The following is an 18,382-nucleotide window of genomic DNA, read 5'->3' on the forward strand; positions in this document are numbered from 1 at the left end:
GATATGCAAAAACGACTATAAGTCATATTTAAGTCTAACAGTATTGTAGATTAATAATGAATTCAACTCTGATTCTGTTCAATTGTTGAGAGATTGTTGAGGCCTCCCTCACACAGCTATCAACATAATGCATTCTGACTGAAGAACTACTTATAGGATGGAAAATCAGTTTCAAAATGTGTCAATTGTTCTGGATAATAGAACAAACATGGTAAAGGGTAAGAGTGATTTAGGAATCATAAGCATACAGTGTTTTGTTCATATAACCTTCAGTACTGTAATCCGAAAGCAATTATAACTGTCTATAAGCAGAAAGATAGTGGGCCACTGCCTCATACTTCAGTCAAAGACAAGAATACATGATGTACAAAGGTTTTTGTTTTTGTTTTTCCTATTTAGAAGAGTTTATTGAACATTATTCCTGCATCACACTTATTGAAAGAAAAACTTAATTTTCCCTGAAGGCACCCTGTCATTTCACATGATCTATAACCTAAAGCTTTTTGTATTAAAAATACAGGTTAAATATGATATTAGTAAACCGCAGCATATGAAAGTTCATGCTGAGCAAAAACAAGTCCAAAAAATAAGCTACCGTATATCAGTAGAATAGTTCCTACAGTATTTGTTTCCTATGTAAATCATATTTGAATGCAATTTTCAGAACCATATTTAAATATATTTTGCAATTTGTTAACTGTAGGCATCCACATTTTTCTTCCACCACATAATCTGTTCCTTTGATTAAGCTGGCAACATTTGCTAGGATCCACAAAATGCAGCAAGTTCACAGATATTTCTCAAGATTTGAGAACTCTGGTCCACCTTTAGTGTAGTTTCCTGAGATTTCCGCTCCGCTGAAGTCAAAACCAGGATTTTCTTTCTGGAAGTTTTCTCTGCATTTGGTCTTGCACCCAAGGATCAGCTGCATACTCAGATTCCAGAATAGAAGTCCAACAATTTGCTGCATCTCTCTTTATAAGAACAATACGGACCATTTTTCTACCCTCCACAGTCCACGTTCCCTCATCAGCTATTGTAGAATCAAAGAGTTTGCCCTTGAGGATCTCGTGGCCACCCACAGCCAGCGCCACATGCCGGCTCTGCGGGCCGCACTGGATATCCTGGGCGCGAGTGCCTGGCGGCACCTGAACTTCAATGAACACCTCCTCCAAGATCTGGTACCACTGGCCCCACGGTGTTCTGCATGGAACCACCCCACTGCGCTCCTCAAACGGGGCTGACATACTCCGGTCGCCTCCTGGCCCCGGTGGCCATCCAAAGGTTTTTGAATCGCCTTGTCATATATTTAACAAGATGTTTAAACAAGATGGAATAGCAGCTACTACGTGTTTAAAAGCCATCTAGAGCAAAACTAAACATGCTTTTTAGATGAAAACAATATATCTTAACTTATTAAAACTGCTTGCAGAGAAAAATACTTTGCTTTCTGGAACCTGAGGAAGAAGTAATCAAACTGATGATTTCACAGTACAAGTATTTCTTACATGACAGTGGCTGAAAAGATTCTCTTATCATTCTCCTCCAGGAAGATGCTGAGACTGGTGTACATGAAATGAAACTGAAATATAAATGGAAAAACCCAGATGACTGGTTTCTTGAAAGCCAATTGTACTGCTCCTTTGCCACAGTTTTAGAACCAAGGTTTAAGGACAAATTTTATTCATGTTGACTGTGTAAAGCAGCAATTGCAGGCAAATATTGTGTGTGTGTGTATGTGTGTATATATATATATATTTGGAGTAAAAAATATAAGCGCGGATAATACTTTCAGAAAAGATTCAAAAAATATTTTCTTCACCTGGGACTAGAAGCTTGCGTCTGTGGGGCTGCTTCAACCAAACTGCACCATCATCAGCAACCACACCAAGCTGAGGATATAAAATAGAGATGAGGGACTTCCCCGGCCGTCCAGTGGTTAAGACTCAGCATTTCCACTGCAGAGGGTGCGGGTTCGATCCCTGGTTGGGGAACTAAGATCCCACATGCTGCGCAGCGCGGCCAAAAAAAAAAAAAACAGACATGAGCCTTTATCTTAGTCAGTTCCTATTAAAGAGAAAGGAAAGCTTAATAATTTTGTGGCGGCATCAATACTAGCAGTATCCCATAATGGCAGCACTAACCAAACATTTTCTGTTACACTGCCCTCCATAGATGAAAGAGAGCATCTATTTATGTGGTAGATGGCACTACTGTTTACTTCCAGGTATATTCTTCTCTACTTCTAGGTATACAGAGGATTACACTCGTTCTGCCCTTTAAGTTAGGAACAGCTATTTGACTAGTTTTGGCTCATGAAGCTGGAGTGGAAGGAACGTGTGCATGTCTGGGCCATAGCATTTCGCAGCCAGTGGTAAACACTCTAGTCCTCTCTTTCTCTGCTGCATTAAATCCTGAGCCTCGCTTTGAGAACTGGGCATGATAAAATGGAGTCTCCATCATTCTACCAACCCCTGTTGGATATGCAGCACAAACAAAAAATAAATCTTTGTCATTTTAAGCCAGTGGGATTTTAGGGCTTGTTTCCTAAGCATAACCTAGCTTATCCTGACTGGTGTAAGTTAGTGTCATAAACATAGAGTATAATGACCCCAGAAGCAAACTATCAGCTTACATTGATGAGAAATAAACACTCCTGAAGGGGATGTCAAACTCTAAAAATCTGAATACTTACATTTTAACAACAAAATTATAATATTTTAAAATTAATATTATCTAATTTTTATATTTCATGTTGATTCTGGTATCTCAGAAGCTTATTATATAATAGTGATATTCTGCTTCAGCCAAATACTGATTTTTAACATGTAGCTGGTTTTTGTTTGTTTGTTTTCAGCCACGCCATGTGGCATGTGGGATCTTAGTTCCCTAACCAGGGATTGAACCCGTGCCCCCTGCAGTGGAAGCATGGAGTCTTAACCACTGGACAGCCAGGGAAGTCCCTAACATGTAGTAGCTGTTTTGCATTCAGCCAAGATGTATTTTTGGTGCCCCTCTAAAAAAAATATACTAAATAGGCTTCCCTGGTGGCGCAGTGGTTGGGAATCTGCCTGCCAGTGCAGGGGACACGGGTTCGAGCCCTGGTCTGGGAAGATCCCACATGCTGCGGAGCAGCTGGGCCCGTGAGCCACAATTACTGAGCCTGCGCGTCTGGAGCCTGTGCTCCGCAACAAGAGAGGCCGCGATAATGAGAGGCCCGCGCACCGCGATGAAGAGCGGCCCCCACTTGCCGCAACTAGAGAAAGCCCTCGCACAGAAACGAAGACCCAACACAGCCATAAATAAATAAATAAAAATTTAAAAAAAAAAAAAAATATATATATATATTAAATAAAAATGATATGAATAAAAGCCTGGCTGTGCGTCCTTCAAGATAGTTACTTGACAGAAACCTGAAACTATTTGTAAATTAGGTCACATTTCTTCTAAGGAAGAATACCTTGATCTTATGGAATACAGGTGTTTTTTGCTGCCACCTTGCATCCTCTGTCTTGTCTCTTCTGCTGCCACCAGCTGGCTTCCACTACTGATAAATTCCAGAAACCAGCAGGATTCTATTCAGTGTTTTGTTTTGACTGCTGGGTCCCTGATGAGAACACCAAGTCAGTTGAACAAGTAAAATTTTAGGTTGGGAACAGAAAAACACAATCAACTCATTTCCTACATATTTTGGGTAATCAGCCACACGGTAACTGGTTTTTGTCCCAGCAAGTGGTCCAGACAAGGCTTCAGGCTAACAAAAGAGAAGACATTTTAATTCTTAAGTAAATTTTCTCATCCTAGGAAAGAACAGTGTTAAAAACTACAGTCATTATACAAGAGCAAACAAAGGTCAGTTCAAATACAATAGTGTACCAATAGTCTTAGTGTAGTTTTAAGCTTTAATAACTTCAGAAGTACAAACTCTATGAACTTACACAAAACATCACTTGAAAAATAAAATTATTTAAATTTATTTCATGCTTCTTTGGTCTCGGGAATTTTTGAATAATAAATGTAATTCAATTTTTTGTTTCAGTCAACGTTTGCCATCCTCAGTTAGGGGGACTAAAAAATTTGAAATTTAAAATTACTCAAAATTCACCAAGTTAAATAGTGTAAAAGAAATTTAAATAAATTTTCAAGTGATGCTTTTTGCAAGTTTTCGGCATTTATACTTCTGAAAGTATTAAAACTGCACTAAGACTTTCGGGATACCTGTACATGGAAAACTGTGGAGTCACAGGGTGCTTGAATATAAACTTTTATAATTATACCTAGCTTTGTCCAAAATAAATTGAAACATTTTAAAACAACACATATACACACATAAAGGCAAGAAGATGTAAAACTGAGTCATAAGGTTTCTTGAAGCTAGGGACATATGGTGCTAAATTATTAAAACTTTAGGAAAAGTATGGGAGAGTGAGGCAAATGGGTAACAGTATCTGTCATACAGGTTCCTAGTATGACACTATATTTTTACTTTGGAGAAGGCTGAGGGTGCATTTTTATTTGGCATACTTGTTCTTAAGCTAGTATTATGTTCTCAATATTTCGGTATTAGTATTACTATTGCTAATGATGATTTTCCAGAAAAGTAAAAACAACTTTTAAAGACTTGGGCCTTAAGAGAATGCAAAAAACAAAGAAACAACAAACAAACAAACAAAACTCCATAAATACTAGTTTTCCTTCCGTGGTTCTCAGTCTTGGCTGCACAATGGAATGACCTGAGTTTAAAAAATACTGATGCTTGGATCTCATTCTGAAATTCTGATTCAAGTGGTCTAAGCTACAGAACGGGCATCAGGAATTTTTAAAGCCCCCTGGTGATCCTAATGTTACAGCCAAGGTTGAGAACCACTGCTCCAGGTCAATATAATCAGGTACACGTCAACAAAAAAATATGTACAGATGTTCAGAACTTTTTTTTTTAATGTAGCACCAATCTCAAATTTTATAATGGAAGAGGTTGAGAAAAGAACCTAAAGCTCAAAAAAATCATGTTGAACGAAATAAGCCGGACACAAAAGAGTACTTATTGTATGATTCTATTTACACAAAGATTTAAAAATTAGAAAAGGGGTGATGGGAGGGCGAGGAGAGGATTAGCCGGGAAGCGAGCGAAGAAAACTTCTGAGATGGAAATGTTCTCTATTTTTATTAGGGTACACAGATATATAGTTATCAAAACTCATCGAAATAGTTGAGATCCGTATTGTGTTTTCGCTATATGTAAATTACGCTTCAATTAAAAGAACGAATAAACATAATTAACTTAAATCTGGATACCTATGACAGAGTCTGAGCGGCGGAGACGATTATTATTTGGGATTACCCAAACCCCCACTAGATTAAAAGGAACCGCAAACCCCAGACCAGAACCGGAGAATGGAGAGCAGACAGCAGGGAGGGCCAAAGCCTAAGAAATCGCTAGAGGGCTGGCAGCCGCAGTCCAGTTGATACCTAGACAGCGGCGCCCGAGTGCCCCGCGAAAATAAGCCCCCACGCCCTTTTCCGGTGCGCACACTGCCGTTCGTGCGACCCACCAGAAGGATCCGGAAGGAAACGACGCCACCACGAAAAAGGAGCCGGCGGCAGCTGGGTTCCTGCGCAGATGCTGGGGCTGTAGGCGCCGCGCGGCCGGCTGGTTGCGGCTCGCAGGGAGGACGCCGGCGCTCGCCTTCCCTCCGCTGCCCCCGCCGCTGCCATGATTCCGGTATCGCTGGTGGTGGTGGTGGTGGGCGGCTGGACTGCCGTCTACCTGACCGACTTGGTGTTGAAGGTGAGGGCCTCGGGCCTAAGGCCCAAGCCCGCGGTGCCAGGGCCGGGGCGCAAGGCCCTAGGCCTTTTCTCTTCCCCTGCCTTGTGCCTCCCGGGCTGAAAGCCGTGCGACCGGAACCCACGTGCGGCCTTCCGCGTGGCGCCCGGTCCCATGGAGTAAATAAAGCACGGCTCGCCGCGGGAGGGGTGTGGCGGTCTGCGCAGCTGCCGCAGTCTCATTGCGGGGCTCTGCAGGCCCCGCAGCCTTCGGGTTCTGCCCGGGAGGCGCCGGTAGTGGGTTCGGGAGGGCCGGGGCCCTGCCAAACCCCGCGGCATTGCACCTGGAAGGAAATAAAATATCCTCCTGGGAAAGACACTGTTTGCCCTCATTGTCTTTAAGGCCACGACCCTCCAGAGACTGGTATTGGAATGAATCTAAATCAAGTTGTGATTTACATCAGTGGTCTCAAACTTTAAAGTGCTTATGACCATCTGGGGTTCCGGTTAAAATGCACATTCTGATTCAGCAGGTCTGGGGCGGGGGCCTAAGATTCTGCATTTCTAACCAGTTCCCAAGTGCTACCAATGCTGCCAATCTACAGACCATACTTCAAAGTAGCAAGGCTTCAGATAACTAGTTTCTGACTACTCGAATTCTCATTTGTATCTTAGACGCCGTTTCTTCACACTAACCCCCCCTTAATACTCCCACCCCCGCCCCACACACACCCTGGGTGCACGGCCCATTTTTATTTGGGTAGCAGATATTATGGACAGTTGTCTGACCACATGCTTCAGGCAGCCTTTCGGAATTGCATATTGGGGGTGGGAGTATTGTATGCGTGGAATAAAATCATGTCAATTCTCAAATATTTAATGAAAATTCCAATTATGACTAGTAAAACCTTCATGTTATGAATACTGTTTTAAATAGAATACTGTAGTTTAGTATTGTGTGGTTTAGGCTTAACAGCAAAATGATACTTTTGTTGCTTTGTTGCATTCAAACTTGCAAAGTGAGGAGATTATACAGTTGAATCCTTAGAGCAAGGGCTGCGCTCTGCCACTTCCTATCCATTGAGAGCTTGGGCAAATTACTCTCTGTTCCTCCATTACTTCATCTTTAAAATAGGCATAATAATTGTAAAGCTCTCCTGAGATTGTAGGGAGGATTTCATTAATTCATCCACATAGAGCCTTGCTACTCAACCTGAGATTCAAGGACCAGCAGCACTTGGCATTATCTGGGAGCCTGTCAGAAATGTAGAATCTCAGGCCTCATTCCTGACCCACAGAATCTGAATCTGCATCCTCATAAGATCCCCAGGTGCTTTCTCTGCACATACTTGGCACAGTGCTTAGCATGTCATGAGCAGTACAGGCCACTGCTTGTTTAAACAGTGATTTTGTTGTTTGGAAAAAACAAAGCCGCATGATTTCTTCATGTTGCATGTGTGACAAAAATCCAAAATAAAAAGAATTTTTCAAACCTCTATAGTCTCTGGTCCAGTGTGTGAGGTGATCAGGATGTCACTTTAATTTCAGTAACAGCTCCTAACTCGCTAAGAGAGCACTATTCCTGGAGCGAAAGACCGAACTCTCAGAGTATCTGCTTGGGAAATGGAGAGACCTCAGGTTTTAGGAGCCTGCACCTTCAGCTTCTCTGCTTCTAGCTTGGTCTGCTGTTCCACCCTTGGTTTGTCTAGGATTTCCTCAGTAGACACCTGGAGGGGTGTGTCACTCTCCTTTTCCAAGTCCTAGAAGACAAGCAGGTTTAATAGCTTCACCTGAAGATTGAGAGCAGAGAGCATTGTGGATCCAAAGGCAAACAGATACCTATATTCAGACTCAGGTCATTTTATGACTGTGATAGGGCTGAAATATCCTTCTAGATAAGTTTCTCAAATGGATGGGCATCTATATGACAAAATACTTAACCATACATACTGTAAGAGGTAAGAGGTCAGTGGCAGTGCATGTAAAACAGCCTTATGTTATCCAAAATCTTACATTACTCAAGGACTTCGAACTTCCCTAAAGATGAAACTCTTTGTTAGGCTGCGTATAAGCAGCTGTCTCCCCAACAGTGAAGAATGTAAGAAGTTACTGAGACGAAGGTGGCTTTAGATAAGTTTTGTACTTTTTCATGGTCAAATTCAGCCTAATTTCTTAGGGTTGTTGCTCAGAAGAGGATAGAAAGCACCAATTCCAACTAACCTGTCCCCTCTGTTGGATTGGCTGGGGATCTTTTTTAATTACAACAAAAGACCTCTTTCTCTGGTAACAAGGCTTCTAGACCTGTGCTGTCCAGTATGGTAGCCACTAACTACATGTGGCCATCTAGCATTTGAAATGGGGCTAGTCCGAATAGAGATGTGCTATAAGTGTAAAGCTGACACTGAATTTCAAAGACTTAATGCGTAAGTAAGTAAATAAATAGAATGTGAGGTGTTTCAATATATTAATTATATTTTGAATGATAATATCTTGATATTTTGAGTTAAAAATACATTTAAATTAACCTCTGTTTCTGTTTGCCTTTTAAAATTCGGCTACTAGAAAATTAAAAATTACATATGTGGCTTGCACTTGTTGCTCACATTGTATGTCTATTGGACAACGCTGTTCTAAGCAAAGGTCAGCAAACTTTTTTGCCCGTGGGCCATAGTTTGCCAGACCCTGACTTCAGCAGATCAGCTAGTCCAAGACTCTTACTTTAATATCCTGAAGAATAAAGTTTTAAAATTATAAACATTTGATTAGCCAGTATCTTGCGTTCCTGTAGAAAACACTTTTATTTTCTTAAACCTTATAAATTATTCTTCAAAATTCAGTGATGTGGAACTTTTCTTTCTCTCTTAGTCATCTGTGTATTTTAAACATTCTTATGAAGACTGGCTGGAAAACAACGGACTGAGCATCTCCCCTTTTCACATAAGATGGCAGACTGCTGTTTTCAATCGTGCCTTTTACAGTTGGGGACGGCGGAAAGCAAGGATGCTTTACCAGTGGTATTCTTTATTTTCTCTTTTTGGTTTAAATTAGTCATTGTGATCATGAGAAATACTTGTTAAGTGAACTGTTTCCATCATTTTCAATTTATTGAGTTTTAAAATGTTGACAATGTAAAAACTTTCTGGCTTTATATAAATTCATGGGATTGCATCATTGTGCTTTTGCATACATTCAAAATCAAGGTTCTATGTCTTGATCTGAGTGGTGGATACGTCGGTACACATATGTAAAAATTCAATGAGCTGTATGCTTCAGACTTAGGCACTTTGTGTAAGTTATACACCAATAGAAAGGCAAAAAGCATATGGAGCATTTTCCACCAGGAAAATAATCCTGGAGAATTCTCTCCCCCATCATGACAGATAGAAACAAGGGTCCTGGGAGTCATAGGGCTCCCAAAAGTCTGCAGGCTTTCCTCTATAATTCTTCTGTGATACCCATCCAGGGCAAGGATATTTAAAATACTTATCGGGGCTTCCCTGGTGGCGCAGTGGTTGAGAATCTGCCTGCCAGTGCAGGGGACACGGGTTCGAGCCCTGGTCTGGGAGGATCCCACGTGCCGCGGAGCAACTGGGCCCGTGAGCCTCAGCTGCTGAGCCTGCGCGTCTGGAGCCTGTGCTCCGCAACAGGAGAGGCCGCGATAATGAGAGGCGCGCTCAACGCGATGAAGAGTGGCCCCCGCTCGCCGCAACTGGAGAGAGCCCTCGCACAGAAACGAAGACCCAACACAGCCATAAATAAATAAATTAATTAACTAACTAAAAACAAAACAAAATAAATAAAATAAATAAATAAAATAAAATACTTATCATCCAGTAAGGCATACACACAAACCAATCAGGAAAATGGCCAGCCAGGTTACAGCAGCAGGGTCCTGGAGCCCTCTGGCTATGCCAGGCATATCCCTTTAATTTAAAATATTTTTAAAATCATGGTTTATAGTGTTTATAGTGTTTACGATGATCTCTGGGACACCCTAGAGACTGACATTTTCTGTACTTGACAGAATTTCTAGTATGGCAGTAGGGGGCCTTTGTCGAAATTCCTTTTTGTTAAAAATTTAGCTCCAACTAGAGTAGAGCTAAATATAAACAATCAGGTCATCAAAAAGCAGAAAATGCAACAGCAAATCAAAGCAAACAAAATAGAAACAATAAAGATAAGAGCAGAAATCAGTGAAATAGAAAGTATACAGTAGAGAAAATCAGCAAAGCCAGAAGTTGGTACTTTGAAAAGATTAATAAAATTAGTAAACTCCTACCATGACTGATCAAGAAAAAAAGCAAACAAAATAACTAAAAATCAGAATTGAAAGGAGAAACATTACTACAGATTCTGAGACTTGTTTTATTTTACTTTTATTTATTTATTTATTGGCCACACCATGCGGCTTCTGGGATTTTAGTTCCCCAACCAGGGATTGAACCCAAGCCCTTGTCAATGAGAGAATGGAGTGAGACTCATTTTGAAAAATGAAACTATTGTGAACAGTTATATACCTATAAATTTGACTATTTAGATGAAATGGACAAGTGCCTTGAAAAACACAACTTATCAGAAAGTTAGAAAATGTAATAGATTATCCCCAACTATAGAGGAGTGATTTCTAATTATTAAAAGAGTAGAAGAAAGAAACTTAAGTTTCACCATGTTAATATTTAAGCTCATTACAAAATTCAAGTAAAACAAAATGCAAACAAAAGAATTGGTAGATGAAAAAGAATGGATGTCTATAATGTCAAAAGAGCTTTCATAACTACATGAGAACAAGATCAAAACAATGCTATATAAATGAGCAAAAAAATATGAGAGGAAACAAACTTTTTATTGGGAACAACATTCAGCCTCTTCAGTTATGAGAGAATTGTAAATTATAACTGCTTAAAGAGACTAGTGCCCATGCTTCAGTCAAGTATCTGAACTTCAAGTAGGAAAAAGAAGAGTTATTGAAATTTTTAGATATTGTTTTGAAGCTATGAAAGGTGGCTGGTTAATGAATTTTTTAGTCCATGAATTGTGAGGAATTGTACATTTATGTAATTTTTTTCCTCTTGACAGGTTCAATTTTGGAATGGTGTTTGGTGTAATTGCCATGTTCAGCTCTTTTTTTCTTCTGGGGAAAACGCTGATGCAGACTTTAGGCCAAATGATGGCTGACTCTCCCTCTTCTTATTCTTCCTCCTCTTCTTCCTCTTCTTCCTCCTCCTCCTCTTCCTCCTCTTCCTCTTCTTCCTCCTCCTCTTCATCCTCTTCCTCTTCCTCACTTCACAACGAACAGGTGCTACAAGTTGTGGTAAGTGCCTTCTTATTGCTTTAAGTAGATTTATTGAAACATAGATATAAGAAATTTCTTCTGGATACCATAATTCCTATCTATAATATAAATATGAAATAAATGAAAAGTCTCACAATTTCTCAAATTACTTGCTTAAACAAAATCGTTAGTAAGAGTATAGCAAAGAATTGTTGCAATGTGGAGTAGTGGTAGTAATAATAGAACAAATGGACCACCACTAAGACTGTCAACAGTTACACAAGTATTCGATTTAATTCATGTTGTCTTTTTTTTTTTCAGTGCAAGGTTTTTTTTTTAATTGAAGTATAGTTGCTGTACAATATTATATAAGTTGTGGGTGTTACCATATAGTGATTCGCAATTTTTAAAAGTTATACTCCATTTATAGTTATTATAAAATATCGGCTCTCTTCCCTGTGTTGTAAAATACATACTTGTAGCTTGTTTTATACCTAACTTGGTAATTCATGTTGTCTTCTTGAGGTGTTGAATAATTGTTACTGTCAAGGAATAAGCATACCGATTTAAGATCTCTGTAATGTAGAAATAAATTGCATCTTAATCCTATGCAAAATGTTCCCCTTTCTTCTTCATGGCTTTCAGATTCTTAAGCAATAATATCCTTTCAATTAAAGGTAAAAGACCTTTTGAATGATCACTGTGATTTCTTGATATGAAGAATAATGTGCTGAGTTGTACTCCTTTGACTGTAAGCTACTTAAAATAATTCCCACTTTAAAGCACATGTGTAGACCAATACCTTATCAATTCATGTTTCCAGAGTTTGAAAGGGTGCTTTACCACTGACTAACTTCAATTTTAAATTTTTTACGTTAATAGTTTCCATTTCCGTGAGTCATGGATGTTATGTTTTTAATCGTGTTCTTATTAATGAAATAGACTATATGAGTTAGTGACTTTTTTTTAAATTGAAGTATAGTTGATTTACAGTATTATGTTAGTTTCAGGTATACAGCATAGTGAGTCAGTATTTTTGCAGATTAAATTCCATTGTAGGTTATTACAAGATAATGGGTGTAATTCCCTGTGCTATACAGTATATCCGTGTTACTTATCTATTTTACTTTATTTTATTTTATTTTTATATCTTTATTGGAGTATAATTGCTTTACAATGTTGTGTTAGTTTCTGTTGTACAACAAAGTGAATCAGCTGTAAGTATACATATATCCCCTCCCTCTTGAGCCTCCCTCCTGTCCTCCCTATCCCACCCCTCTAGGTGGTCACAAAGCATTGAGCTGATCTCCCTGTGCTATGCGGCTGCTTCCCACTAGCCATCCATTTTACATTTGGTAGTGTATATATGTCAATGCTACTCTCTCACTTCATCCCAAATATACAAACTATATAGTAGTTTGTATCTGTTAATACCCCTAATTTGTCCCTCCCTTCTTCCTTTTCCCCTTTGGTAACCACAGGTTTGTTTTCTATATCTGTGAGTCTGTTTCTGTTTTGCATATACATTCATTTGTATTATATTTTAGGTTCCACGTATAAGTGATATTATACAGTATTTGTCTATCTCTGTCTTATTTCACTAAGCATAATATTCTGTACGTCCAACCACATTGCTGCAGATGGCAGTATTTCATTCTTTTATGTGTCTGAGTAATATTCCAGTGTATATATATAAGTACATCTTCTTAATCCATTCGTCTGATGGGCACTTGGGTTGTTTCCATGTCTTGGCTATTGTAAATAGTGCTGCTATGAACATTAGAGTGCGTGTATCTTTTCGAATTAGTGTTATTGTTTTTTTCATATATATATACCCAGGGGTGGGATTGCTGGATCATATGGTAGTCCTATTTTTAGCTTTTTAAGGAACCTCCATACTGTTTTCCATGGCGGCTGCACTAATTTACATTCCCACCAACAGTGTACAAGAGTTCCCTTTTCTCCACATCCTCGCCAACATTTGTTATTTGTAGACTTTTTGATGATAGCCATTCTGACAGGTGTGAGGTAATACTTCATTGTGGTTTTGATTTACATTTCTCTAATAATTAGCAGTGTTGAGCATCTTTTCATGTGTTAGCTATCTGTATGTCTTCTTTGGAAAAATGTCTATTCAAGATTGACAGATATTTTTTTTAACTCATCTCTTTGTGGCCTCTACTAGCTGGGTCACTATGGGAAGATTACAAGTCATTCGTAGCAAAAAATAAAGAATCTCTCCTATGGTAATAGCTCTTTCTTAGAGGTTAAAAGGATTCAGGGGGGTGAGGCCTCAGACGAGATGATTTATTTCTTCAGCAAACATTTACTGAGTGTAGTCTGCCTACTGGCCTTGTGCTTGGTCCTGCTTATACAGGGAACAAAATCCAATCCTAGCACTTACAGAACTTTTAGTCTAGAGGGAGAGCTGCTATGATTTTCTACAGTTGGACAGAGTACAAGGTGCTGCAGGAACAAAGACAAGCCCTGCTGAGGTGTGCCTGGCACTGGGAAGAGAGTAGAGGAGAAGGGAAGGGTAAGGAGAGTCCACATAGCCTGGGAAAGGAAGATGGCAGTTGAGCATGCCAGAAACAGAGGGAACCATATAACATGGAAAGGCAGAGGGAATAATAGTACTAATAATAAAACCTAGTTAGGGGCTTCCCTGGTGGCACAGTGGTTAAGAATCCGCCTGCCAGTGCAGGGGACACGGGTTCGAGCCCTGGTCCGCAAAGATCCCACATGCCACGGAGCAACTAAGCTCGTGCACCACAACTACTGAGCCTGCGTGCCGCAACTACTGAAGCCCATGCGCCTAGAGCCTGTGCTCCGCAACAAGAGAAGCCACCGCAATGAGAAGACCACACACCGCCACGAAGAGTAGCCCCCGCTCGCCGCAACTAGAGAATGCCCGCACGCAGCAGCGAAGACCCAATGCAGCCAAAAATAAATATAAATAAAATAAATAAATTTATTTTAAAAACAAAAAACCTAGTTAATATGCAGTGCTTCCCATGTGAGGTTTTTGTGCCTATTTTATTTTATTCCTGCAGCAATCTAGAGGTAAGTATTGTTGTTATCCCTGATTCACAGTTGAGAAAACCAAGGCACAGAGCTGTTAAGTCACTTGCCTGTGGTCACAGCTAGTAAATGGTGGGTCCATCACTCACCCACCACTGACCTCAGAGCCTGTGCACAGTATGCTCTACTCCCTTAAAAAAGACCAATAATTCCTCAAGGAACTATAAAGTAACTTTGACCTGTATCTAAGTGGTATATGGTGGAAGGTATATGGTGTAGGAGATAAGATGGGAGATATAGGTAGGGTCTGAGTTATGAAGGGCCATTCTAAGAAGTTTTGATTTTATCTGTAGATAACAAGTCTGTGCAAAATGGACTGGAGTAGGGTTTCACCAAAGATGGGGAGACCATTTAAGAGAGCATTTGGAATAATTCACGTTAGAAGTTATAAAGATCTAAACTAAATTAGTGGTAAGGAGAATGAAGGGGCTGGATTCAAGGGATCTTTTGCAGTGGAGTTCTCAGACCTCAGTCATTAATTGAATGTGAGGCTGGAAGGAGAAGAAAGTCGAGGATGACTTTCAGGCTGCATGACTGGTTATTGTTTGCCAAGAAAGAGGATAGTAGAGAAAGAAGCAGGCTTGGAGGAAATATGATCACTGGCCTGTCTGCCTGCTAGGATTAGAATGGCAAAAGGTGTTTTTTGGCTTTTTGGTTTTATTTCAGTTTAACAAGTTTGTTTTTGTTTTTGTTTGTTTTTAAAGACACATTTATTCAGTGTCACATTTATTCAGACTATTACATTTAGCAATCAACAGTGTGGGTACAAAAAAAAATCTATATTAAAACCCTTTGTTGGAATGCTTTACACTTTCCACAGAATAGAAACTAAACCTATTATACAATTAGTCACAAATATAGTCCTCGGGGTTTTTTTGCCCAAACACAGGAGTATTGTCTAAAACCGGGGTCCCCAACCCCTGAACCGCGGACCACTAGTGGTCCGCGGCCTGTTAGGAACCGGGCCGCACAGCAGGAGGTGAGTGGCGGGCGAGCGAGCCACTCCACATCGCTCCCCATCGCTCGCATTACCACCTGAACCATTCCCCCTCCCCGGTCCGTGGAAAAACTGTCTTCCATGAAACCAGTCCCTGGTGCCAAAAAGGTTGGGGACCGCTGGTCTAAAACATGTCTTTGTAGCAACTCCCCGCCACCTCTGTGCTTGGTTGAGTTCCCAAATCTGTTGTAACCTGTAGCTTCCCTGTCACTTCTCTGGCTCTCCTCTCCTGCTAAGCTTTGTTTCCTGGCAGTAATTAAAACCTTCTGCCACTGCCATAGCTACTGCTGCTGCTGGAACTGCCATAGCCACCTTGGTTTCGTGGTTTGGCAAAGTATTGGCCTCAGCCCCCATAGGGGCCAGACCTTCTGCCTCCAAAGTTTCCTCCTTTCATGGGTCCAAAATTTGAACATTGATTGTTGTAATTGCCAAAATCATTGTAGCTTCCACCACCTCCAAAATTGCTTCCGTCATTACCAAACCCATTATAGCCATCCCCACTGCCACCATAGCCACCACTATGGCTGCCACCAAAGCCACCTCGACCACTGACATTTCCTCCACGACCAAAGTTGTCATTCCCACCAAAACCACCTCCGTGACCACCACCAAAGTTTCCAGAACCACTTTGATCTCTTTGGCTGGATGAAGCACTAGCCATCGCTTGCTTAGATAGGGCTTTCCTTACTTCACAGTGTGGTATTTCTGAATGACAATCCTGTCTGCGGAGTCATGGCCATCAAATGGTACAAAAGCAAAGCCTCTCTTTTTGCCACTGCCTCAGCCAGTCAATTTTTTCCCCATACTATTCAAAATAATATCTTAGGTGATGTTCTTCAGTGTCTTCTTTAATGCCACCAACAAAAATGTTTTTCACAGTTAAGTGGGCACCAGGTCTTTGAGAATCTTCTCTTGAGACGGCCCTCTTTGGCTCCACAACTCTTCCATCCGCCTTGTATGGCCTTGCCTTCATGGCTGCATCCGCCTCCTCCACAGTGGCATACATGACAAACCCAAAGCCTCTGGAGCGCTTGTTGTTTGGATCCCTCGTTACCACACTGCCTATGAGCGTTCCCCATTGCTCAGAATTGCTCCCCAGACTCTCATCGGTTGTTTCAAAGCTCAAACCGCCAACGAAGAGCTTCCACAGCTGTTCGGGCTCTTTGGGAGACTCTGATTTAGACGTGACAACAGTGGAGCTGGGGAGACTTTAATGATGTTTACTCGGCAGCGTCCACGGGCAGAAAGAAAGCTAACAAGTTTTTTTAATTTTTTTATTTGATAAATTTGACATGTTACAATTTACAAATTTAAGGTGTACAGCGAGTTACTTTCATACATTTATTTATTGTAATATGATTGCCATTGGAGCAATATTTATCACATATCATTATAGTACAATTTTATTGATTGTATTCTTTATACTGTGCATTAGATCTCTGTGGCTTATTTACTACTTGTTACAAGTTTGTACCCTTAACTACCGTCACTCATATCCCTCCCATCCCCTGGTAACCACCATTTTACTCTCTGTTTTTTAATAGATTTGACTTTTTTAGATTCCATATATAAGTGATATCATACTGTACTTGTATTTCTCTGATTTATCTCGCTTAGCATCATGTGCTCAAGGTCTATCCATGTTGTTGCAAATGGGAGGATATCTTCCTTTCTCATAGCTGAGTAAAATTCCATTGTTTATGTACATGTACCACATTGTTTTTATCCATTCATCTGTTGGTGATCATTTGGGTTGTTTCCATAATCTTGGCTATTGTGAATAATGCTGTGATAAACAGAGATATGCATATATCTCATTGAAATATTTTCATTTCCTTTGGGTATATACCCAGAAGTGGAATTGATGGATCATACCTTAGATGTATTTTTAACTCTTTGAGGAACCTCCATATTGTTTTCCATAGTGGTTGGACTAATTTATATTTCCACCAACAGTGTGTAAGGGTTACCACATCCTTGCCAGCACCCGTGTTGTCTCTTTTCTTCTTGATGATAGCCATTCTAACAGGTGTGAGGTGGTATCTCATTGTGGTTTTGATTGGCATGTCCCTGATGATTAGCTGTGTGGAGCATCTTTTCATGTGCCTTTTGGCCAGTTTGCTGTCTTCTTTGGAACTACTAAATAGTAGTTCTGTCCGTTTTTTAATCAGATTGTTGGGCGGGGGGGTTGTTTGTTTTGTTAGTTCTTTATATGTTTTGGATATTAACCCCTTATCCAGTATATGGTTCACAAAACTTTTCTCCCATTCTGTAGGCTGCCATTGGTTGTTTCTTTTGCTATGCAGAAGCTTTTGAGTTTCATGTAATCCTATGTGTTGATTTTTGCTTTTGTTGTTTGTGCTTTTGGCATCATGTCCAAAGAGTCATTGCCTGAATGGTAAAGTGTTATTTACAGAAGAAATTATTTCTTCTGTTTGCTTTTCAGCTTACTCATAGAGCTCACAAAATATTGATTCTGTTAGGAGAACCATGCTTTGGAACCATTAAGAAGTCAGCTGCCCTCTGTATATCTACCCGGCATATTTTTGTTTAAGTTTGTTGTATCTCCTGACTTTGATATGAGCTCTTGTAGCTTAGAGGACATACTTTCTGTTTACTCTACAATTCCCTACAGCCTCATTCAGTATTAATTCTCCAAAACCTGGCACTCTATGTTATTGAGAGATCAGTATTTTGGTACATCTAATACCCTGTGTGATCACGGCCGAGACAGATGGGCAGTCGAGTATTGTTGCCAGCAAATAAGACCTACCATCTGTTGGTATAGTCACATGTTCAGATCCTTACCTTATTTCATTATTACATCACTGAAGTAATAAAGAGAAGAAATCAATATCCTATTGGATCAAGGCTACTGATTTATTTGAAATAAAGGTAAGATAACCTGAATACTTTGTGATATAGAGGGAATGTATGAGTATTAATCTTAAGTACATAAATTTAGAGAGGAATCAGAGAAAAGGAAACTGCAGGTCTGAACAGACAGATGCCTGACAACATGGGAATGGAGCAGATATGTAGAAAAAGGTACACTGATGTTCTTGAAAAGAGTTGCTTAGTAGGGTCTGAGTAGAGAGAACTTCAGATAATGAGCATCATAAAAATATCCTCTGACCATTTACTTCCACATCTGGGACTCTAGGTTAAGGAAACACTTCCAAATTATAGAAAAATTAGTATTCATCAAGCTCTTTATCCTAACATTTATTACTATGAAGAATTGGAAACAACCACAATATGTAATTGAG

At 40.1% G+C, this 18,382-nt stretch overlaps 1 protein-coding gene and 2 pseudogenes across 2 annotated transcripts in view; 1 reads left to right on the top strand and 2 right to left on the bottom strand.

The window, feature by feature from the left end:
• Positions 1 to 787: 787 nt before the first annotated feature.
• On the bottom strand, positions 788 to 1,247 carry LOC137756237 (nudC domain-containing protein 2 pseudogene; annotated as a pseudogene).
• A 4,329-nt stretch (positions 1,248 to 5,576) lies between these two features.
• Positions 5,577 to 18,382, top strand: part of MBTPS2 (membrane bound transcription factor peptidase, site 2) — a 40,813-nt gene continuing 28,007 nt past the window's right edge. For both annotated transcript variants that reach the window (XM_068533616.1, XM_068533615.1), the window contains exons 1-3: positions 5,577 to 5,788; positions 8,629 to 8,777; positions 10,840 to 11,074. In XM_068533616.1, coding sequence (XP_068389717.1) covers positions 5,714 to 5,788; positions 8,629 to 8,777; positions 10,840 to 11,074 — 459 coding nt within the window. In that variant the 5' untranslated portion in view covers positions 5,577 to 5,713. The remainder of the gene's footprint in view (positions 5,789 to 8,628; positions 8,778 to 10,839; positions 11,075 to 18,382) is intronic.
• On the bottom strand, positions 15,268 to 17,605 carry LOC137757366 (heterogeneous nuclear ribonucleoprotein A1-like; annotated as a pseudogene).

Source organism: Eschrichtius robustus, chromosome X (assembly GCF_028021215.1).
Source record: "Eschrichtius robustus isolate mEscRob2 chromosome X, mEscRob2.pri, whole genome shotgun sequence".
NCBI lineage: Eukaryota > Metazoa > Chordata > Mammalia > Artiodactyla > Eschrichtiidae > Eschrichtius > Eschrichtius robustus.